The 24749-nt window shown below is 40.0% G+C and overlaps 1 protein-coding gene across 2 annotated transcripts; it reads right to left on the bottom strand.

Moving 5' to 3' along the window:
* Positions 1 to 410: 410 nt before the first annotated feature.
* Positions 411 to 21814, bottom strand: RELL1 (RELT like 1). Of its 2 annotated transcripts, none has more exons than XM_080588769.1 (7): positions 21607 to 21814; positions 12593 to 12826; positions 10835 to 10906; positions 9570 to 9627; positions 6712 to 6951; positions 6036 to 6212; positions 411 to 2947 (listed from the first exon to the last, which is right to left on the bottom strand). In XM_080588769.1, the coding sequence occupies exons 1-7, from the start codon at positions 21695 to 21697 to the stop codon at positions 2935 to 2937; spliced, it is 885 nt and encodes a 294-aa protein (XP_080444895.1). In that variant the 5' UTR covers positions 21698 to 21814; the 3' UTR covers positions 411 to 2934. The 2 variants fall into 2 exon arrangements, with proteins under 2 accessions (XP_080444895.1, XP_080444896.1); XM_080588770.1 differs by having other exon boundaries at positions 6025 to 6212; positions 21607 to 21812.
* Positions 21815 to 24749: the final 2935 nt, after the last annotated feature.

Here is a 24749-nt window from a genome sequence, read left to right as displayed (position 1 = left end):
GAGAGACATAGAGGAAGCAATTGCAAAGAGCTTCCTGTCATTTGTAATTTTTCTTTCCATACCTTACAAAAAACAATTGAGAATAATGAGAACATAGCATATTAAGAAAAAAGTTTTAACTTTGTATTGTATTTGACGTTAATGTCCTGATACCTTAAAGGTAAAGGTCTTCAGTCAGATAACAGCTTTGATTAAATCTTAGATTTTTTCTTCCTCAGACAAAGTACAGAACAAGTAGCAGTTGGAATTGTTCTTTCTCAAGAAAATAAAACTCAAGTATATCACACAACTACCTCCATACACAAAAACTCAGTGCAAAGAGATTGCATTACACATTAGGAGTTCACACAGACTGCTTAATGGCTAAGTTTCATACAACGGATGCAGGTTTAAGGAAATCACAAGCAAGCTTAAGAATCGATGTTTTATTTACTGCTTGGTAGTACAAAAGTTGTATATAAACTATTTTGTTAAAAATACATCTGATATGCAAAATTAGGAAAGGCTGATTAATATGGCAATATCCACATCACTACAAAATTGCAGAGTGTAGTGTTAAAGGCAATAAAACAGGCACAGTTTCTAAATCCTCTTACCGAAGCAGCAATGCACAAATTAGGTTCTTGCACATACCAGATCTTATAATACCTTCTGTAAGTACTTCATACAGGTAAACAATGTTTTACACGTCCACCACATTTTTATTTCTTTTATTCTACATATTTCTAATGGAATCAAAATAGAAGTGGCTTTTAAATTAAGTAAAAAAATAGGGTATTTCTGTTTAAGCTTTCTTTAATCCTTTTGGCATATTACCTTACCGTATATCCCACCATGCATTAAAACACAGTACTATCAAAGTAAAAACTTTTTTTTTTTAAAAGCTTTTGGGACAGTCTATAACTGCATATCTCCTTTCTGAAAGCTATTTAAAACTGCTTGGCTTTGCCCAATACTCCCTTTTTCCAATAACATTTTATACCATAGCTCTCAATCTCTTAGAAATTGAAAGTCAACTACTATAACCAACACTGACTAACTTGTTCTAGAAAAATTAGATCTTTATAGAAATCAAGTGAAGCTCGAAGAAGAAATAAAGCAAGAATCTAACAAATGTATGCCTATAAGGTGAATTTGGTAGTTATGTTATACTTACATGTTGAAGAGATGTTATAAACCAGTCTTAAATTATCAAGAACATGGATGCTAAACACTCAAGTACCAGTCCTGGTCAAAGAGTTATTTTAGGCAAAGTTATTCTAGGTACTCAAAAATGGACAGTTATCTCTGAAAATAATGAATTTTAGAAGTTACAATAAAAAACTACTTCTTTCCAAGGGCTTAGGTTTTGTTTTTGTTTGTTTTCCCTAAATACATTATCTGTTAGAAGTATAAACTGATTAGTCAAATGAAGATGATCACAGCACATACTTCCCAGCAACTGTCAAGCAAACTCCATGTTTCCTGACAAGATGTGGCAGTATCTAACATGGTAAACAAGAGTGTTTTGTTTTTTTTTTTTAATTGTTGTACACATTGATTGTTAAGACTACACAAGCCGCTGAAGAAACCTTATTCTCACATCTGAAAGAGAAACGCAGTTTAGAGCACTCAGACTGAAAGGACTGAAAGCATTAATTTAAAACATACCAAATTCAAAACAAGCACTGATTTTCATGGAGTTCATAGATCAGATTAAATTACTTTATAGTTCTCAGAATATAGTGCAATCTCTACTAAAACGCATTACACAACAGCTTATATTCTTAGGCACTTGGAGTAAATGTTATTTTTCAGTTTCTTTCACACAGCAAAGTTTGCTGAAGTATTGCAAAGGTCCCCCCCGCCTCCCCCACCCTCCGCCCCCCCAAAAAAACACAAAAGAGATCATAATAAGTGGACACAAAAATAACATCATAAAACCATCACTGCCATTTTTAGCAGTAGGTCACACTTAAAACATTAAGGTAGTGTAACAATGGCTTAAGATTTCAATGCCAATGAGAACTGCTACCCTCAGTCCAATTAAGCCACTCTGAAGTACTTTAGTACATAGTCCATAAATTTTTAATGCCATATATTCCATATGCTTATCTAATGGTTGAAATATGTTGCCTTAGCTTAATAAGGAACCTGTGGGTAAAAACAAAAGAGAAAGGCAAAACTATTAGGCATTCTTCAAATAGTAGCAAGCAGTTACAAGAAAACGGGAGAACAAATGGCCTAGAGGAAAGTGACCTTCCCAAAGGTTCACCCAAGTGCATAGAAAAAGATATTCTTTAGCCTAATGTTAAGTAGTTATCAAGGGGCAAGAAAGACAATAGTATCATTTAAAAACTACATATAGCTAAAATACTCCATCCTGTGAATTACCCTTCACAGAGTCAGAGGGCTTACATACTAAAGGCACACATGCAGATCTGGGTGACTGCTTATTTCCTCGTACGTTTTGCTCGGCGACTAACAGTTAGATTAACAGAGTATTTTCATCTTCTGAAGCCTGACTTTTCTCTTCAGTGAATGCTTGTCAACTCTGGAAGAACACAGAAGTATCCAGATGGACCAGAGGGGTAAACAGCTTATCCATAGGGTAATCTTATTACATACAATATTGAGCTCAGTAAAAAAAAAAAAAAAAGTGTTTGTCTAAGTATTAAAAAAACACTATTTGATAAGGCTTTTTAATCTTTCCTGTCCAAAAATGTATATGTATTTTTTCTTTCGAAGATGAAGCCCAACATTTGGTATGAGGTCCGCAAGGTTCAACAGTAAGTGCCTAAATCTTACTGATTTTACTGGTGAAAAACCATCAACCTTGCATGGATGCCGTCACAACTTGTAAAATGCTATGGTGCCATAAATATATTTCCTTAAATAGTACGCGTCTCTTGGGAGTTTTCTGTTTTCTCCAAAGTGCTAGTAGACAAACTTCTTCTAGAAGCTCCACCTGCAAAAGAAAAAAGCAATTCCAAAAATAAGCATGATTAGAAAAGTTAGTTCTAGGATGAGCAGGCCAATTAAAAAGTCAGTAGATGCTCTGGAATGGAAAAAAAAATGCCACAGTTACACAGCATGGTGGTTATACATTACAAATTTTAGGATGGGAAGTTAGAAAGTAAAGGAGTTAAAAATTCAGCTGGTAATCATGAAAAGGATGGACAAAAACACCGACACAAACTGATAAATCGCACTGCAGTGCAAAGCATACACAACTTTGAAAGGGATACTAGGAATGGAAAACATGACATAGCTGCAGCACAACACTAACTTCAGTTTTTGTCTTCTTAGTAGTTTACCGTGGAACTGCAAGAGCTCCACTCAGAATTTGGACTAACTATCTGCCATATATGTACTCCTTTTTATGTACCACTTAAAAAAATTTAAGTAAACTGAAACAATGAAATGCAGTCTGCTCAACAACATGGACCTCAGAGATCTGGAGATGTGCTAAACATAAAAGATGCAGACGGCAAAATGCTAGGATAAGCTGAAACACTGCAAAGCTCATTTCAGGAAAGTACTAAGAACTTGTCAGTTTGAGGTGGGGGGGGGGGGGGGGGAAATTAACTCAAGAGTAGCAGTGAACACAAGCAGCTGGCAACATTACATCATTCAAGTACTGCCCCACTCAGAAATTCCAAGTACAAGAACTCTCAGTAACGGCAGCTAAAGCCAGGCCACAAAGCACAAGTCCCCTGCCTCCAGAAGCTGTAACAAACCTTTTCTGGCAGCAGCTACATGCACATTTGTGCCTTCCTACTTCCTCCACATCTGAAGATCTGAGCCAAATTCTCTAAAATAATATGCTTTTAACATTTATTGGCTACAGACACAGAAGTCCTAAACATTGCTTATCTGTTCAATTTCAGTAAATTAAGCTATAATAATTTATCAGAAGTTGAAATAAGTAATTGAAACAGGGGTCTAGCTAATATCTGTCTATGTATGAAGAGCTTCTCGTGGCAGTTGACAAAAACTGATACAGAACCATGCTAGGGAAGAGAATGGTAGGCTTTCAAGAAAAAGCTATTTATTTTTTGTACTACAGAGCAAACAAGCCTGGCTAGTTTCCCAGATTTACAAAATAGTTTTGTTGGACTGGAGAGAACTTTACAACAGATTCCACTGAGCTATTTCTCTGCCATTAGAATATTTGTTTTCAGAAAGAGCACCATTTTAAATCCTAAGGGAGGTTATACAATAGAAAACTGCCATAGATGGACTTTTTTTTTAAGCTCTACTCTATTCTAGAGAGCAGCCTATTTTTAGATTAGAGTAGTAATAGGTCAAACTTAGAGAACAAGTTTTATGTAGTTAGAGAACAGCTTTCTTTTATTTAGGAGAGAAAGGAAATTAGAAAACTGATGTATATAACATTTCTAGATTATTCTGGGGAAAAAAATCATCTTTTCAAGTGCACAAGTGCATTGGAATGAACTATATTTTCATATATGCCTCTTTCTTGCTATTTTTCTTGTTAAAAGACAGACGTTATCTTCCCATTAGTCAAAGGACATGTTACTAAGCCTGATCACACTCCCATTGGAGGTATTGGAAAGAAAAAGGTTACAGAAGTAACAAAACAACCCAGATGGACACGAAGATACCGGTGCAGTTAGTGATGAAATATCCTGCTTTTTACCTTCTTACCCACTGAGTAGAAAAAAAAGTTCACTCAATTTTCCCACCACAGCTTTTTAAGTATTTGGAAACATAGCACACCTCTAAGCCTCTTTCTCAGTAGGAATGATGGAAAAAAATAACAGGGGGGTTGTATTTTAATGCTGTGGCATGGTGTCCAGACAAATACAATCAGTTTAACAATCATTTATCTCTGTACTGCCAGTAAAGGTTGGGAGGAAGTAAGCCATATAGCAAACCAGCTCTCAGATTTGTCTTCCATGCTAAATTAGCAGAGTTACAGAATGCTTTTTTAATGAATACCAAGGAACACTATGGAAAGCCCTCATCTCACACCTTGGCCTTTCACAATTCTACCTTAACATGCTCAAGTGGTTTGGTTTTTTGTTTGTTTGTTTTTTTAAACACACTCAATTTTCATTTGTGCGCTTCCTTCTTATATCTGAGGTTATCGAGAGTCTGAAACTGGGCTGACATACCACTTTAGGCTCTTTCATAGAAAGAGTTTGTCACTGTACACTTGTTCTTTTTCTTCAAATCTAGTGCCTTTATTTTGTTATGTCAGAAGTCCTTCCTTTCCCAAGTGTCAATCTCTCACGTCGCATTTGTGTGAAGTTGCCTTTTCCCTTTAACTGGTCATCAATTAGAAGGAAACCGTATTATTTTTACATATCTCTACCCCCTGTACATTGTCAACTGTCCAAAAACAAAAATAGTAGTCACGGGTGAATTCCAAAAACATGCCAGACATTTTCAACATGCTTAATGAGATACCTCAAGCAATTCATTGAATTTTAACAACTCAAGAAAACCCCATCCTCCTGGTTTGGTAACCTACCAGATCCCTGCAAAATGAGCATTTCCATGTGTCTCCATTCTTATTAGCCAAAACTCCACTGACATATCAGGGAGGCATCTAGTAAGCAGTCAGCTGATACACACAGCACAGGGCAGCAAGCATAAGGAAGCAGCACTACAGTTACTCCAGTGAAGCAGCTGTCAGCAGCATTTGTTTCTTTCGGGACAGCAGCACATTGTCACTAAGATCTGAACTATCCATTTACTGTGGATAATTAATATGCATATGTTTTATTTCTTGGAGCAGGGATGCCACCTCCACAAAGCAGCTTTTAATTTCCACATCTATCCTAATTTCAAAGTCTAAATAAGCAATTAGACAAGAATTTGGTACCTATTTTAGGCTTCACCAATTTACTGTTAACTGATCAAACATAACTTTTTCAGGCATTTATAGAAACTTTCAAAATTGCCCGATGAGTTTTCACGTGGCTCAGATACACTTTCAACCTTATTTTTCCTCACTGACTACCCTAGTTATTTCACAACATAGCACTTTCGGTGTTAGTCCCCAACATTTGGTACCTGCTGCTTACTCTGAGCTTCTCCTCTCTTGCGTCCCCTGTTTCGCAGGTGTGGCAGGTGCTTCTCTTGCTTCCTGCTTCACAGGCGTGGCAGGCATATCACCATTGACGCTCTCCACTCCAGTAACAGACATCAAGCTTTTCCGTTCTTTGGAATTGGATTTGTGCTCCACTTTTGTGACTCTAAATCTGAGGTGTCCAAAAGAGAGACTCAGTTGCATTTCCCTGGGTATTATCTAGGTCATTCTCAGTATCCAAGATATGGATATGCACATGTTTTTAGACAGGGGCATCTGAAGACCTAGACATTAGAGCACATGCCCATGCATACCCAGCTCCACTTCAGAGCAATCTTCCTTTCTATTCCCTGTGCATACTTTTAAGACACACTGCTGCTGAACAGCACTGTCAGGGACCTGCTTTTTAAAACAATCCACAGATTCTATACTACTAAGAACAGTAATTTTCTAAGACAACTACAATATAAGATAGGAATTAAAACTAACTGGAAGCAGAATTACGTCATTTTATATCATAGTTAATCAAGAAACATCAAATTAAGAAGAAGAATTTACTCTAAAAAACAGAATCACTGATTCTATAGAGTTAAATCAATGGACAGCTGATCCAACACGGACCACTGTAGCATCCCTAAGGAAAGTATACAATAAAGTGGCATCAATCTTACCTTCCCACAGAAAGTACTGTAACCTCTCCAAGACGACTTCTTCTGTGTTCTTTGGATTTGTGAGCTGGCTTTATGTGGTGCCATCGTTTGTGGCTACAGCGAGTACAAACATCCTTTTCTACTACTCCTCCAACAGTATGGAAGTGATGGCCTTTGCAGCTGTGTTTAAATGGAGCAGCACCAGGTGACAAAGGAGACCCTGGACTCGTTGGACTCCCAGGAGTGGCAGGAGATGAAGGGCTATATGAAAAAGTATAAAGGAAAGGCAGAGTTTACTATTAAAGCCTGTTTCAAAAAAAAAGAAAAAAAAAGAATGAAGTGTAACCTTCAGTTGTATCTAACAGCCTTTTTTTTGAGGGACAGTTTATTTGTGAGGATATGGGGTTTAAGGTTCCCTCCAGTATATTTTTGCAGTTAAAAATCACTTCCATCAATTAATTCTTCAGGAGTCATGTGGTTAATATAACTACTAGAAAGTAAAAGGAAGTGAAAAAGATCAGGCTAAAATAGAGAAAAATAGGTTAATTGGACATATACAGAGGAAAGCATCTGATCAGCTGATTAAATTTACACTTGAAGAATTAATAAAGGTGTTTCACAGTTGTTATGGCATCTTTAAGAACTCACAGGAAAAGGACATAGTCCTACAATACTGCAAAGAGGCAAAACTAAATATCTATCAGAGAAAAGGAATTAACATGTCACTCAGTCTAAGCTTCAGAAAAAAGCATATATATATATATATATGCTTTTTTAAGCATATATAAAGGACCTGTAAATCAAAAAAGAAAAGGCATTACAACAACCAAAAATGCATCTATAGAGAATAACCAATGGAATTAATCTGATTTTCTCCTAAAACAGAAAAGCAGACAACACAGACAAAGTAAAAATGTACTTTTGGACTTAAGCATCAGTTTTGACACTGCCTTACAACATGTTCTCACAAAGCAAGCTAGAACTCAGTGTGTTACAGGTGAAATTACTATAGCTTAAGGTAGCACACCCTGTTTAAAAAAGACATATCAGAAAGTTACATATCAGTAGATTACTGTGAAACTGGAAAGACATACTAAACGTAGTTATTCTGGTCCTGATGATAGTCAGAGTTTTAAATAGTTCCTTGGATAATGGAATAGAAGAATAGCTAAGAATCTGTGAACTTTGGGTCACCTATAGTATCTGTAAAGAACGAGACCAGAAATGAGGATGATCAGAGGAAAGTGTGAGAAAGACACTCACACATACAGAAGTATTATCAAAAATACTAGGTGTGTTGCAACATAAATTTCAGTCCCTTAGCAGAAAAACAAACAAAAAAAAACTTCAAAAGCCTTTATTAAAAAGCAGCTAGCCAGGTAAACATTCTTCAGACAAAGAACGTAAAAATCACGAGCTGAACTTGAATCATTAGCATGTTGTTGCTTTAAAAGGACAAATTTCACCATGGAAATAAGAACACAACCTGTCAACCTAATAAAGTTACAATTCTAAGCTTTGATCGTGGAACACTGCATCCAGTTTTAGGAATGTTACTTCAAGAAAATAAGAGAGTCCAAGGAGAACAAAAAGTACAAAGACATAAAACCTGCCATGGTAAACATCCATTACCTGGATGTTTATTTTCAAAATAAGAATATCAACAGGAGACATTTAATGGTCTTAAAATAAATAAAAGAATTTTATACGAGAAATAGAATCTGTTTAACATGTCTGAAGCAAAGACAAGAAGTAATGGCTCTAAATGGCAGATGTGCAGATTTAGCTTTGTTATTATTATTCCTACTATTAGGAAGTGTTTCACAGTGGACTGAACATACAAAAATTGTAATGGATTTGCACTCAAGTTACTAAAGCTTTAGAAGTGTCTGACAAATTATGCAAGAGAAAACCATCATATCTTTCAGTGGCCTCATAAGACCCTTTTCCCTTCCCCTTTTTATATTTTCATTCACCACTCAAACAGTCAAACTCTCCAAGTAACATTACACAGACCTACACAAAATGTCCGAGTTGAAATTGAACCAAACGTTTCTGCTGGACCATATAAAATTTCAAAATAATCCCCACATTTAAGAACTCATTCTGTTAAATTCAAATTAATTCTTCAATAATCAAGCCCCTCATGTTAAAATAGGAGATAAATGGTTGCACATTCAACTCGGTTTTGCTAAAAGAATGCTCCCACTTAATTTTATTAGTGACAGCACTACTTGAATCTCCGTCTTCTCTGCCTTGAATAGGATTACATATAAAGAGTAGAGTAATACAGACTCAGTTTAAAAATACTTAAAAGTACTTATACCTATATGTAAACAGAATGATATGTCTGCAACTCAAGGGCTAAACTACTATCTCTATGTAAATTTTTTAATAGATGTGCAGTGGAAAAAAATAAGAGGTAGGCCAGCCAACGTGTATTACCACAATTATAATGCAAAAGATTAAAACAGAAGGAGACATTGAAACAGGTGTCTACTTCAGGCATCCATACAAACGAAGCAAGCACTGCTTCTGCTCTTTCAAATCAGCAGCAAGTTTGGACTACACCGCCTCATAATTAACCGCACCCTAAAGTAAACAATTATTTGCAGCCTCTGTAAATCTTTAGCCCAAGAAGCAATAAAATGCTTTTTACAGACCTAGAACATACAACCAGAATAGCCAGTTACTATAGCAGGGCTTACATTAAAATGTAGTGACTCAAAGATATGACAAGGAAATCAAGCTGTTATCCTCTTAGCTGACAACTACAGTAAGTGATATAGTCTTAGGAAAGTGCATAGGAAATAAAACCCTTTGAAAGGGTACATTTTTAGTTGCCTCAGGAAACACACATTAAAAAGTTGAGCAATTACCTTTCAGGTTCAAGGACACTGCTATCTGCTACCATGGCCTTTAAAACATCAGCATTTGCTGTAATGAGAAGAAAGAATTCTTCAAAACCGTACAGCTCCACTTTTAGAAAAGCAAATAGTAAAATTAAAGGTGCTCAAAGAACTTTTATCTAGAAGGAAGATAGCCGCACTACGTATATCTCCAGAAAGGCAAGAGAGAATTCTAGGGAATTTTCTTAACAGAAGCTACTCAAATTACAGCTCATATTGTACTCAAAGATCTGCTCCAATACAAGTCATGTAACAACCATCTGCACAAAACTACCAAAGCAAGATCCCCCAAAATCTTAAAACATCCATTTGATCACAGGTGCCTCATCACCTCTTATGTATAAAGCAACTTAAGGTAAAAAGCATCAGTTCAAATGAGCCCTACAAAGATACGAAATAATTGCTAGCCATGAACTACATATTGCTCACGTGTTCTAAGGAAAAAAATAAGCGGACCTAATCCCAACCTTGATGAAAAATACACAGTCTCAAAGCCCTAAGAGTTATTAAAGGGGGAAAAATAAGATTACACATTTTCCAGAACACTAGGCTTCATTCACAGGTAACTCAGAGTAAACTCAATGCTTAGAAGACCTTTGATTTACACAAATGTAAAATTAAAAGACTAAAGGTTTTTATAGTGTAAAATTATGGTCTCCTACATGTTTTTTTGACTAGTAAATATGTTCTGAACTAACCAAGCAGTCCTCAGGCTGCTTGTGTGGTTTTACTTTTCCCAGTCATACCGTTTTTATCACGTATTTTGTGCATACAACAAATGAAGATATCAGGTCTGAAATTCAAAGTCAGAGCTAGTCTACTCTACTCTTTCAGTTACATACAAATCTTTCATCAGAGAACAGCTCCAGGAACCATTTTGAGACAAAATGCTTGATCTGGTCAAAACATTAGAATCTGACATACTTTAAATATTAAGAAAACAAGCTTGAGCTTGTACTTCAAAAATAAGCAAAAAGCTTAAAAAAATAAACACCTAATAGAGGATTAAGAAAACATTTGAACCAAACTTACTAGACAAAATTATTTTCAGGTAAGCAAAAAACTTCCTTTTTGTTTGAAATGATCACCTCCTGAAGGCACTCTCAAAGAGTTAAGCATTTACATAAAGGTTATTAAATGAAAACATATGTGCATATCAAACTTCTGAATATTTTCAAAAGCTTTTATCAGACACCACCACAAAGGCTCCTAAGTTCAATATCACCGTACGATACCTTCATTTTTCATAATGTAGTTAATAATTTGTCCCACAGTGTCACTATTCTCATGTGCCGTTTCATTCATTTCTGTAAAAGGAAATAAGTATGTTGTCAATAGCTTGGCCTTTCAAAAGAAAAAAAATTAGTTATTTAAAAAAAATCACTAAAATACCTCACCTTCAAAAAAAACAAAAACCACAAAAGATGTTACATTAAAGATACTTTTATAAAAAATGCTTTAACATTCATTTAAGACTTGAAAAAGCTCAATATTTTCATAAACACACATCAAAATTCTTTTTATAGCTACTTAGGAGACACAAACAATCCCAAACATAGGGAAGAAAACAAACAAACAAAATCATTAAACTGTCTCAAGTCACTATTTTAAATTAAGTATTATTGGCTTCTAGTATAAGAAGGATCCATTAAGCTTTTCTCCACAACCACAAGGACATGAAATGATTTTTTTTTTTAATTTGTAAATATATAAAAGATTCGCATAAGACTACAGGAGGAAGGGATTTAGGAGAGAAGCATCATGACTATACTTAATACTTTTGGGGTTGACTGCTGTCAATAACAATACTGGAAGCTTCCCCAGAATACCCTCAGAACACTGAAAGACTGGGGAGAAAAAAAAAGTAAAAGGCACAGCTCTGCCCTTCCCTAACAGACATAATGTCTATAGGCATATCTACCTTGAAAAACATCACAGGATGGAGGCAAGTTTGATAGGTGAGGCCTTGAATTTGTCTCTAAGAAGGGAATTCGGGGCTTCCCTGTCTCTTTACCCACCGTTCAGCTTCTTCATCCTGATGGCTACAACTTTATAATGCAACTTACACAGCTACTTCCTCCAGCTAAGACCTAGAAGCTGTCCCCTCTCACTGCCACTCACCGCGGTGTCACCTCTCCCTCGAGCTACGGGATGAAGCATGCCCACTGGCTGAGTGCATGCCCCAGGCAGTGAGTGCTGAAGAACACAGCAGTACATCATCACTGCAACACCTGGCTCTACCACGGGCTCTACCTTACTGCTGAGGCACTGTAATTGGCACGTCTTATGGACCTCCTGACAGGCTGTCAATTAACTGGGAGAAAGGACAAGTGATTCAGCCCGTCTTTTTACCAAGCCAAATGCTGTACATAACACACTCTCCTTGCTCTTTTTTTTCCCCCTGAGAGAAGATGGGAATAAAGAGCCATAAAACAAGAGCACAAAAGAAGTATCTCTAAGAAAAAATGTAAGCAGCGCACCATGTAAAAGAAGGGTGCAGACAGCCAGCCCAAAGGCGCAGATTTATCATGAGATGGAAGATGAGAATGACAACACAAGAATAAGATTGCTAAACATAAACCTAAGATTTTAGGCTTTTAACAGCAGCTTTTTGTGGCTCCTCAGTGTTCAATACTTTGTTACCACCAGCAAGTGGAATGCACAAAAGCAAACTGGGGACTCCAGTTGCAGTGTATGGTTACAAACAAATACATTGGATACTTCAAACCTTCTGTAAACTCATAATCCATTCTAAAGAACTTGTGTGGGAAGCTAGAGAAAGCTTAGTTTTGACCAGCAGAAATCAAAAAGTAATAGACATATTAAATAACCATATTATAATAGATATTATAAACAGTAATAAAAATACTTCTCTTAATATTTGTGATGTCTAATCCAGACAGAGAAATGACAGAAGCCTCACAATGGGTTATTCCATGTTAGCTGCAACATACAGGAACAATAAAAAGATGTGTATTAGACACACTGGTTACCTATTTTCTCCTCAGGCTTTTCCTCTTCTATTTGTTCAGCCTCTGTTGTACAACGATACCCTTTTTTCTTAAGGACGTGACAGATGAGGATCCCCAAGAGACCCATGATGAAGAAAACAGGAACCAATGCAAAGGCAATATACTCCAGGTGGTCAGGCGTGCTGTTGTTGCCAGTTGTCACAGTAGTCGTCTGTAAACCGCGGCTTTCCAAGACCTGCACAAACTCTCCGTTGCCTGCGTAATGGAATAAACGCAGTTTTTACAATAGACCACAAATGCCTTTGCAGCCATTAGAAAATTGTGAGTATGGCCAAATCCCAAGAGCATTAATGGGATGTACCTCCTGCGATGACTTGGAAGGGCAAGGTGTACTCTACTGGTTTAGAGCTCACCCCTGTAACAGTCAGTATTTACACTGTAGCATGGTCAAACACGAACTCAATAACAAAAAATAGGCATTTTAATATTAAACTATGAAGTTAATGGGTATATATTCCATGTTAAAGATTGGCCTTTTGAATTACAAGGTCATAGGGAATTTAGATTGGAAGCAACCTCTGAAGCTCCTTAGTCCAAACCCTGCTAAAAGCAGCTCTGAGTAGATCAGGGTGCTCAGGTACCTATGTAGTCTGAAGGATGGAGATTCTATATTTCTGTGCAAACTGTTCCAATATTTGACCACCTTTAGGGCACATACACAGATTTAAAATCTCAGCATCTTCTCATACATCAGATATTAAAGCATACATCTGATTGCAACTAAATTCGACTGCTCAGCTAAATCCAAAAAATGTATGTTCACATATTCAAAATTCCTTCTGAGACCCTAGAGTATATAGGCACATACACCTCATTTATAAAGATCTGTATATTACTCAATATGCAATAATATTCTTGCATTTCTACTTTCTATTCTCCTCGACTTTAGCTGAAAAACATTTTTAGAATAACAACAAAAGAGACCAATAAAAAAACTAACATTGTATTTTAGCCTATTTTCTACCTACTTATTTTAAAACAGATGAGGTAATTCATAATTTTTCTATTAAATCAGTTGAAGGAATGAAGACTCATCAGAAAACCACTTACATGATATTGACACTTCCACAAGAGAAATATGCAAAACCATCTGCATCCTCATTAAAAAAAAGAGAGAATATCCAGAAAATTGCAGAAAGAGCATTATTCCATAATCACGTCTACTGTGCCAGCTATATAACTACGTTGTATTTGAAAAATAGCAGTAAGGTGACAGATAGCTGAGAAAAGATACACAAAACTGCAGTTAGATATTTATCTTAAATTTTCTTTATACCAAAACACTATCCATTTACTTTTAAAGGATTTCTGAATTTGTCAGAACTCTTTGAATATCAGTTCAGTAATAACTAATACACAAGACTTGCTCAAAGTGAAAAATACTGGCACTTTTTTGAAATAATTGATCAAAACCTCCCTTAGCTTTAAAAAACGCACTAAGCATTCCTCTGAACCAATTTGCTACACAATAGTAGGAACGCAGAAAACAGAAGGAAATCCAAACAAACGTCTGAATAGATGTGGAGGCTGAATGAACTCTACATGCTAAAATAAAATTTCAGGATGTTTGCTTTGGACAAAGCCAAATGGCCTAGCTTGCTTACAAAACCAAAACTTTTTTTTTTTTTTTAGAGAAGCCAGCTACCCTACAGATAACTATATGCAGAACTTACTAGGTAGCTACCCTTTAGTAGCTCTAACTTATGCCAAGATAGGACAACTGATCAGCATATACACAATCTAACACAGAAATTGCAATTCTTTTACACTCACTACATGGAAACAAAATAAAAAAAAATAACTGAAAAAGTTGCTTTCACAGTTTTTCTAAGAATTTTAATTCACATTTTAATATATTAAAATGAAATTTGTTTGTTTTTCTTGAGGAGGGAAGGGAAAGACCTTAAAGCAACAGGCTGCAGCAGCTAGAAATTTCTCCAGTTCACAGAATTTACTTCCTAGGCAGGCAAAGAGCCATCATATCATCTTTATTTTGATGACTACAATGGTTCAGAACCTAAGAAATCCAACTGAAATAGTATATATCACAAGCTCAAACAGGTATTAATAAATTAGCATTCATTCAACTGTAAGGCAAACAGGCGCTTTGATTTTGGTGCATGTTATCCATTTTAAGAATGAATGGGAAAGATGCAGCGCGTGATTGCAAAGACATCAGCAGTCACTAACAAAACCAACAGGTGGAAGGACAAATGAGAAGTGCCACAAAATGAATTTGACTCAATTATTTTTTTAATGTTTTCCACCTCTTTGTGGCAAAAGCAGCATGCATTACCCTAACAAATTATATCTCCTGACCTTCCTCCATAACCACAGTAGGTAATTCCCACTTCAAACCGGAGAGCAAGTGCTTCCAGCTCTCCAAGCTGTGGTTCATTACAGCTCCTCCAGATGCAAAACTGCTTCGTGAGGTCCCCTTGGTCCTACCCCACTGGATTTGCTCCTGCCAGACCATAACCCTGAAAACAGTTTTAAAGTGGACCACCAAGATGATCCAGGTTTAGGAAAAAATGCCTTAAGCAGCATTTGCTTTTTAAAGCAGTCGCTTGAGTGAATCAGTATACTTGTGGTTTGGCAAACTGCTCTATCAAGGCCATCAAGAGACCGAGCAAGCTGAGGTGGAGGAACAAGCATCCGTGGGCAAGGAAAGATGAGTATCTGTAGAACAAGCCTTCCTGAAGTAATTGGAGTAACATGGAACCATGGTCTTGCAGGACGTCTACAAAAATAAAGGGCCGGGGGGGGGAAATAAACTACATGTAACGAATAGTGTTCTGCATAATTGTTTTTAGATCATCAACTTGACAGGCACCGAAGACATGCATACGATTCAGAATGCAAAGCTAACCAACAAAGCTGGACATGAGCAACGGAAGAGAAAAATTATGCAAAAGAAACAAGAAAATGGATCCCAACTGCTACTGAATGCTCACAGCGAACGAGAACCTCTGCATGAACTCAAGCCAACCTCAAGTTCACAAGAAACTAATGACAGAGCCACCATCACGTTTTCAGGACAGGTCTTTTATAAGCTAGAGCTGATCCCCACCCTTCAAAAAAAAAAAAAAAGCAAGCCACCAGGCACTCCTCAGGTTAACGCTCCCAGCCCTTTTTATGAAGGCTGAACCTTCATACTGGTTGTAACATTACTACCCACACCCAAAGACCGTGATCTCCCTCTCCACCTCAGCAGTGGCTCAAGAATATTTTACAAAACCTTTAGGAAACAGAACATATGGGGAAAAAAGTTGGCACATTAAGGAAAAAACACCTCATCTTCCATTAAATTACACCTTTTACCTGGCCTAGCCAGGCCTATTAACATTCTCGTTAAACACTTCACGTTAGCAAAACCATGCCTGACCACAACAAAACCTCTGTGCCCACAGTATCTTGATGGCTGTAAGAAGAATGAGGCTGGACTGGACTACGTACGCAAAGGTACTCTGTAATAAGCCTTCTTCCCCCTTCAAGTTTCCGAGGTTCACAGCACACAGAGTCCGCAGCACCTCGGCAGGGCCACCCCACCCGGTGCTGCTGTCCCCAGCAGGATTAACTGTTCCAGCACGCCGCCTGCCACCCGGGGCCAGAGAGCCGGCAAGGGCAGCGGCTCCCACACGGACAGGTTTCCCTCTCACCACAAACAGAGGGGCAGAACAAGTCCTTCCTCGGCACCTACTGCCACAATACCAGATCTTGCTTGTGCCAGGTTACAGAATTACTCTTTCCTCGGCTGCTGCAGCATGAAAAGATTTCATATTTAGCACAATCGCTCTCAACTCCCTGAGATAAGCTCCAGTTCTGCAAAAAGCTTTGCCTTCAGCATTAATCTAAACAGACAGTTCTCAGACTTCTCATAAAGCACAAGTGCAATCTCTAGAAAGATTTAATATTCCTTAAACAACAGCTCAGACTGTTGAAAAGGTTTTTTTGTTTGTTTTTTTTTTTTGTAGCAAAGAACATAACAATTTAGTTATAAGTAATATATGCATCATTAAAATAATGCATTGTCTTTATTTTTCTGAATCTCCCATACTGAACTTAAGTATAAGCCACATCCTAACGGATTACTTTAAGCACATTCCACTTATTGCATTGTTTAATTTACAGCAATAAACCCATAAACAATGATGTAACCTCTCTGCTCTGCTGATAAATCTGACTGTTACATCAGATTTTGCCTATTATGCCCATGCCATATTGAAATATTACAGCATACCTTTTAAAGAGCTTTGTTTATACTTTATGAATTGGATTGTTCTAGCAATCAATCTGCTAAATATAAGTACATACACATGTACTACCATATCCATGCAGTTCAAGGAGTTGCATGACCATATTTCCTGCTTTCAGGCATGAAAATGAAATACAGGTTTCAATCTCACGATATACAGAAACAAACTATTGTTGGCCTTAATGTCAATTGAATTGTTGGAGAAATTAGGTATGCTTGACGTACAACCTGTTGAAGTGCAGTACAAGGCAAATGAAATGTTCAGGAAAGACACTGCTTAAACATCTCAGCTTCGCGTAGCTGGAAGACACACCTCACTAGCAGCATTACTTTAAGCAGTTCTCTCCCTGCTTCTTTTTGTGCCAGTTCACTCATCTGTGGAAAAGGGGGAATCAGCCAGGGTTCAAATAGTTTAAATAAAAAAATAGTTTGCTCGGGCGTTTTCTGTTTTTCTTTCTTTAACGTCTGAACCACTTTCTCATTCAACTCACCATGTGATCCTAGAAACATTTACCAGGCACAATGAAAGCACTGCACAGCCCGGCAATGCCACCAGAAATGGGCAGGCAAACCTGACAGGCTCACGCTGCAAGGGAAAGGCAGCTGGGCATCACACCCCGTGTTTCTTTTTCTCCTGGCTCTAGTGGAAGTATACTTACATAGGATTAAGCTACGACACCTCCCATCGCCATGCTGGACACCTATAAAGGTAGACGGATTTACACCTTGATATAAAGCACTCATTTTAAGCATGATTCCATGTAAAACTTTTGTTATTTCAATTACATACTTTTAAGCTCAGACAAAAGTCAAAAATTTTATTAGTTCAATTTCCTGAATACATGCTAAATATCTCACTCTTAAGATCTTCAGAAAACATTTAAAAATTCCCTAAGGTAATGACGTTTTAGGGAACTTAACGACCTGACCAGCTTATGTCCCTTAGCAGTTCAGAAGTGGTGGATATTTTCTTAAAAGAAACAAGCTCTAAATCAGCTCTTTACTTTTGTTCAGTACATTCAACTTATTTAGGTAAGTAAAATAAAATGCAGTAGAGGTTTCAGTTGTCACAGTAATTTCACTTTTCAGAATCATAATTCAAACACTGAGCAGTGACTTTCCACAGACCGCTGATGGTAAATATGCATTGATTTAATACAGGCTGCTAGTTATTTTAATTACAGTAAACCTAGCCAGAACGGTTTACCCCAACTTCAAATTAAATACACTTTTTAAGAGTTACCTAATTTAACTAGGATTTTCCTATTCTGAGTCAAATTTCCTTTGCATAACTAAGCAGATGAAACAACAAGAAGTTTTGGTCACAAGTCAAAACATACATAAAGACATTTAGGGACTGTTGGGGCTTCTCTGCCTTACTAGTACCATTGTAGCTATAGAGAACAGGGTAGACTATAGAAAAGGCTGCAAGGAACAGGTTAAAAAAGGCTTTTTTTCCAAAAGGAAAAACTGTAAGGGAAGACAACCTGTTGCCTACCATTTGCTTCACCTATTGTTCACGGAAATTGTACATTAGGGAATATCCACGAACTGAACAACAAATGCTATCATCTAGGAGGAACATTCAGCAAGTTTGTCAATTCCGCTTAGCTTTTAGCTTCCTTGTAGTAGTAACCAGAAGCTACAAAGAGAAGCGAAATAAGCAGGAAGTCTGATGAGAAAAGGAAGCCACATGATGACAGAACATAATGACAACTCCTAACGGTACTGCCAATTGCCTTAGAGGTTAAGCAAGGTTGTTCAAGGTCTGCTGTCAGGAACTTACGAACAGACTTCAAAACCTTCCTTAAGTTCGTCACAAGAAGTACCTCGAACAAAAGAGCAGACGGATCAACCACGCTGCTTTACAGAACCACGGGACAGTGAGGCCAGCAGGGCCCTCTGGAGGCCCCTGCTCCAGCAGGGACACCCACAGCAGGGTGCCCAGCACCACGTCCAGGCGGCTGCTGAAGACCTCCAAGACCCCACAGCCTCTCTGGGCAGCCTGTGCCAGGGCTCCTCACCCAAAGCTAGCTCCACTTCCTGAACCTGAACAGTCAGATGCATGCAGACGGTCTCAGGGATGACCTGTCTTTACAAAACACCTAGCAGCACCTTCACTACCCAACATCGCATGCAAAACCGTAGAACTGAGTCTTTCACAGTACCTCATGTTGGATCCTGCTAGAGCCCTTCAGTTAGAGGCTGAGTTTTTGGCTCACTAAAGTTATCACAAGATTTGTAATGACCTCAGCAAAGGCAAATTTTGCAGTGGGTCTTTGAAGGAAAGCCTTCTCCTCTGAACTTTGAGAGTTAAGTCTCTGCCAGGATAAACTCTTTCCCAGTCCCTATTTATTTCTCAATTACATGCCATACCAACACTGTTTCGTCAAGCTGTCTACAAAAACTTTTAGACGGGCTTCCCTGAAAGCTGGGGGGAGAGCTGAGAGAGGAGATACCTCCTAAGCAAGGGCAGGTCCCATTAACAGCAAAGCATAGCCAAAAGCATCAGTGTACAATGCGTGTAACCCTCAGCTATTTTAAACCATCGCAATTTCTACACTCCCAGACAGAGCTTGTTATGAGCTCAGAAGAAAGGACAAACTTAATCTTGTCAGTTGCCCAGTCTGTCCAAATAACCACACCATGAGGATATCTGGCATTATTAAGAATTCAAAACCAAAACCAATGAAGACAAAAATATCTAGAGCAGTTCAGCCCTGATGAAAAAAAAGAAAAAAATACGCTATGAACAGCAGGAAGAGAGGCTCAGTCCATTCCTTCTATGTGATACAAGATGCAGCTGGTAATACCGAGCAAACACTGAGACAAAACCCTTATGCTCTGCTACTTGCCAGTGTTAAAACTGCAGTGCTTATGGGGTAATGGCTTGGGTCACCATGTGAGCAGCCGAGAGTTCATACTGCAAAAACATGCAGAACTGATGCTTTGCATTTGCATTTCTGCGGGAACACTTTTCCTCAGATCTCAGCTTTCAAATACAGCATGCACTCCATGCAATTAACAAAGTGCACTTAACCAATGCGGCTGTCAAAAAAACCCTCCTGGACATATCAGATATTTGAAGCTGTTCCACACTATTGGTAAATTTAGAAGCGCAAGCAGCATGAAATCAATGCTACCAAACGCAGCAAATCAGTGCTTTTGTGCAAACAAACATTCACACTAGTTGACATCTGTCACAAATCAATTTTAACCAAAACCAGTATAACTTCTGTGTGAAGATACAGCGGAAAGCATTTTATAAACCTCAGAGGAAGGAGCAAAAAAAAAAAAAAGACCCATTCTTTCACAGCTTTTGCATTTCCTGTTACACTTTGCAACTTTCAGCTTTCAGAAGTACAGCCCTATTCATCTGATTTACGAGTCTAAATTACAGGTATAGTCACTAAATCCTACCAACACACGTGGCATACTAACGGCTCCTCAGTATAAGCGCCTCCAAGCTCAGTGAAACAAACTTGTTTATAGCTTTTCAAAAGAGTCAGCACAAGCCCACATATATCCATCCGTTCATCATACCAACTACCAGTCAACACAGACCTAAAATTCAGGCTGGCTGGCCTCTTCCAGTGAAACTGCCTAGTTGGACTGAGAGATGGGGGGGGAGTCTGATACCATTAATACCTTCAGCACCTTCCTGCAGGTCCTGGTTGTGCCTACTGGTACTACTTTCTGCTCTCCTGAAGAGAAAGGGTGGACTGGATGACGAGCCTCCCGACCCTCTTTCTTTCAGAAAAAGGCATAGCAGGTGGTAGGCATCTCAGCCCTCCCTGACCAAGCCGGCCTGCGCCAACCAGTAATGCCCCATTTACAAAGGTAAGTATAAAAGCTCTCGAAACACGCAGCTCCCAATTTCACGCTAATAATCACGCTCACCTTAACTGCTCCCACTGTGTTTGCTCTCGACCAGCCCGGTGCACTCTCATCGGTGCCCTACCACCCGAGCGGAATAAAGGCACTCACGAAGTCGTGTCGCCTCAAAACGAGCATCAGCCCGGGCAGCGTGAGGAGCGCAGACCCGCGCAGGAAGGAGCACGCTGCAGTACGCTTGCTGTGCGTTTTGCACTCCAGACAGGACAGACAAGCTCAGTTTCTCTCTGAGATTATCAGTACCACAACATTTGGAGTTAGACATAAACAAAGAAAACGTCACTTAAAAACTGACTTCCTGCGGAGCTTGCCTGCACCCGAGCAGCTTCCAGAGTTCCTCAGGGCCCCAAGAAACCGAGCTCCCAAGCCCCAGACACGACGCCAGGTTTAACTGCACAGCCGCCAGCCGAGCAGGAGCAGTTAGTTCTTCGACCCGCTCCTACTCCGTGAGTCACCCGCTCAGCGAACCAACTCCAGGACAGTCACCGGACCCGGATTTTGTACAGTTAGTTACTTTTTTTCCCCATTTCCCCACCCGGCTCCCGGCCAGACCAGCAGCAGGGACGCGACGAGCCGCTCTGCCCCGGAGCTCCGCGCACCGAGCCCGGCAGCGGCAGGGCAGGGCAGGGCCCCCCCGGCTCCCCCCGGCAAGGGGCACCCCGGCTCCCCCCGGCTGGGCCAAGCAGGGCCCGGGCGGGCTCCGAACAGCCGGTGCCCGGCAGGGAGAGCGCCGGGCTCCCCGGGGAGCAGCGGCGGGGCCGACCGATGGTGATGGGGGGGGTCCCGGCTCCCATTTTCTCCCCCCGCCGCCCCCGCCGCGACCCACCGAGAGCGGAGCGGTGCCCCCCGAGCCATGCGGCGGTCGGGCCCGGCGAGGGGGCAGCCGGCGGGGTCCCGCTGGTCGCTGCCGGAGCCATCCCGTCGCCTCGCCCCCGCTGACTCCGCGCTGGCAGCGCCGCCGGGCCCGGCCCGGCTCAGCCCGGCCCAGCCCAGCCCGGCCCAGCCCGGCCCACCGGCGGCGGGGCGCGCCCGGCCCGCATGGCGCCTGCGCCGGGCCGCCGGCCCGGGGCGGTGCTGTGGCGGCGGGGGGGACGTCGGGTGCTTTCTGCCTGGTTGCAGGAAGGGGGAAGGTGGTCGTGGTGCACCCCTATAAAGAGTTGTCGATGTTCGCCCCCCGTCGCAGATACATTAGTGGGGGTGAGGGAGCGCTGCCGCAGGGTGCCCAGGCGGCTTTTGAGGATCTGCAAGGAGGAGACCCCGCAGTCTCTGCGGGCACCCTGCTGTGGGTGTCCCTGCTGGAGCAGGGGCTGGAGCAGGTGCCTCCAGAGGACCCTGCCGGCCTCACCAGCCTGTGATCATACAGCAAAGCCCCTAGGACGGCTTTCTAGCCCTGGTGACGGCTGTAGCCGCTCCCTGCCCGCGAAGCACCTCGCCCCTAGCAGCACCGTGCTGGCAGGGCTGCTTGCCAAGTGTGGCATCGTGGCCCAACAGCCCCCGAGGCCAGTAGAGTTTGCTCCTTGCCCAACTTGCTTAGTGTTGATCAGGTGCTGCAGCAGCTCCCAAGCACCTCGGTGCCATGCCGAGCTCTTGGGGTTGCCCACAGCATCTCAGGAGGGCTGGTTCAGGTGCATCTCGCTCAGGGGTTTCAGCCACAGTTGGAGAAGACCCCTCTGCCACCACTGCCCCTGGGGGACCCTCACTGCCAGGGCATGGCACAGAGGCTGAGGAGATCTGGTGGGGGTGGTCGCTCTGCACCAGGACTGCCCCACACCCACAAGGAGTGGTGCTGGTTACCAGAGCTGGCTGAAGCTACTCAGTGTAAATGTGGGGCAGTAGGGGCCTGCATGGCATTGGTGGAGGTGCCACTGCCTCAGTATTCACACTGAGGCTCACAAATGTTCATATCCTTCATGCAACTCTTCATTAATTAGCCCTTAGCTCACAGGGCACCACTCCTACGCTTGCCCGTTTTTAGCTCTTCCCATCCTTGAGACCTCAAATTTGTACTTGTACACCTTGATTCTTCACAGTTCAACTCCAGCATAGATTTACATCCTGTTAAACCAGCTCACATGCTTAGACCTTGGCCCACTTTGTATTTCAGCATCTATAACTGGACTTTTCTGCTGTCATGGCAAAAAACCTAAATCATACTCTTACATCAAGGCAGCAGCAATTACAGCTTCCCATTAGTTCCAAATACATTACTCTAAATTATTCTGATCTAAATTATTTATTTATACTTGCTCTTACTCATTTTAAATACCTAAGCAAAAAATACCATTAATTTCAGAAACAATGTTGCAATAATTATAAAGCCATACACATGCTGGAATGATTTGTTTATCTAGTACCAACAATGTGGGCAGAAATACCTTTATTGACTAGAGCTATTCTCAGCTATATCAAGTACATTAGATTGACACCTTTGTGTTTGAGCAATTAGTCCATCTAATATCTTTTCCCCATCGTCCTTTTTGGTAAAGAAAATACGCAGAAAATCATGTTCTTAAAAGTAGTAGATCAGTATCATTGACAGAGTGCACTGGAAACTGCAACTCTGGAAATAACCAGTCTTAATCTTTTTACTGTGTGCTTGACTGTCAGCTCTATTCGTGGTACAAATTGTAGCCATTATTTGTACGTAAAAGTATTTTTTCAGAGATACATGTATGAAAAGACCAGGATGATTTAACACCCGAGATAAACATGTTGACAAGTAAGGATGAAAACTGCTGTCTCTTTTCCTTCTTTGGGAGCAAGAGAAAAATACTTTTCAAAGAATAAACATTTTCTGAATCCAGTGACAGAGCTCTATTGATTGCTCAGATACTTGTTTAGGTACCCATTTTTAGCATCTATTAAGGTGATTTTACAATTCCTTTAACAATTTGAGGTTGAATACTATATTTCAGAATTTGTTTCTATCTTTAGCTGAGTTTGACTGCTATTTGCCCATCATCAGCCTTAGGAAAGGCAACACAGCAGTCCTGAGAACAGACTAAGCCATAAGAGACAGTTATGACATAGAAAATAAAAAGTTAAAGCTTAATAAAAAAAAATACAACTGTGGAATACAGTACCTAAGCAGTATAAGTAGATATGGCTGAACTTTTTGCGAAAGTTTACTTGTGTATTCAGCCTGAAGTAGTTCAAGAATTTAAGTGCTTATAAGTGGAAATGCCTCTTCTGAGTCCAGTAGATAACCAAGAACTTGAAGTCTCAGATTTCTTATGTGAACAATTGGTTGCAGATTTATTCATTTATTAGCAAGGAAAACTAAGAAGGAATGAACAAAAGTGTCCTTTTCAACGGAGGGGGGAATCAAACTTTCAAAAACATGTCTGTGATCCTCTCAGGTTTCCTACAGAAAGTACTACTCACCTGAGTAGCTTCTTCTCTGCCACCTAAATCGTGACTTTTTCTTTTTTTGCAATGTGGTTCTCTGTCAACTGCATTTAGCATCCTAAGGGAGATAGAGATGAGAAAAAGGGGGGATGCTCCTTTTTTTGCTTGGAAAGTATGAAACTCCGTTTCCCAGCTGCCAGGTTATCCACAAAGTTCAGCACAATTTCTGAACCACATCTGCCTCTGTGAAACAAGCTATCCAGAGGAAGCCTCTCTCTCAGGGTCTCTTTCTGACTTCAGAAGCACTGGTTGTACTTTAAAAAAAAAAAATTAGAGAACTAATCTCAGTTTAAAACACAGCCCACAAGCAGTGAGTTGGCACAATTTCTAAGGCAGCAACTTCCTGGCCTTCTTCGGCCACTGGAACAAATGCCCTTGGGAAACTGCCACTAGAAGATCTGTGAAACTACCCACAGACTCCTACAGAGAATAATAAACCTCATTAAAAACACTGTAAACCATAAAGTTTCCTGAACAGACTCAAAACTTGCAAGAAGGTTTAATTAACACAATCTATGTCAACTGTTTCCTCAAGATTTCTAAAATACATCTTTGTTTTCT

The sequence above is a fragment of the Anser brachyrhynchus genome (genome assembly GCF_964034855.1).
Source record: "Anser brachyrhynchus genome assembly, chromosome: 4".
Classification (NCBI taxonomy): Eukaryota; Metazoa; Chordata; class Aves; order Anseriformes; family Anatidae; genus Anser; species Anser brachyrhynchus.
The sequence above is the reverse complement of the archived record's forward strand: the minus strand, read 5'-3'. Positions and strand labels throughout refer to the sequence as shown.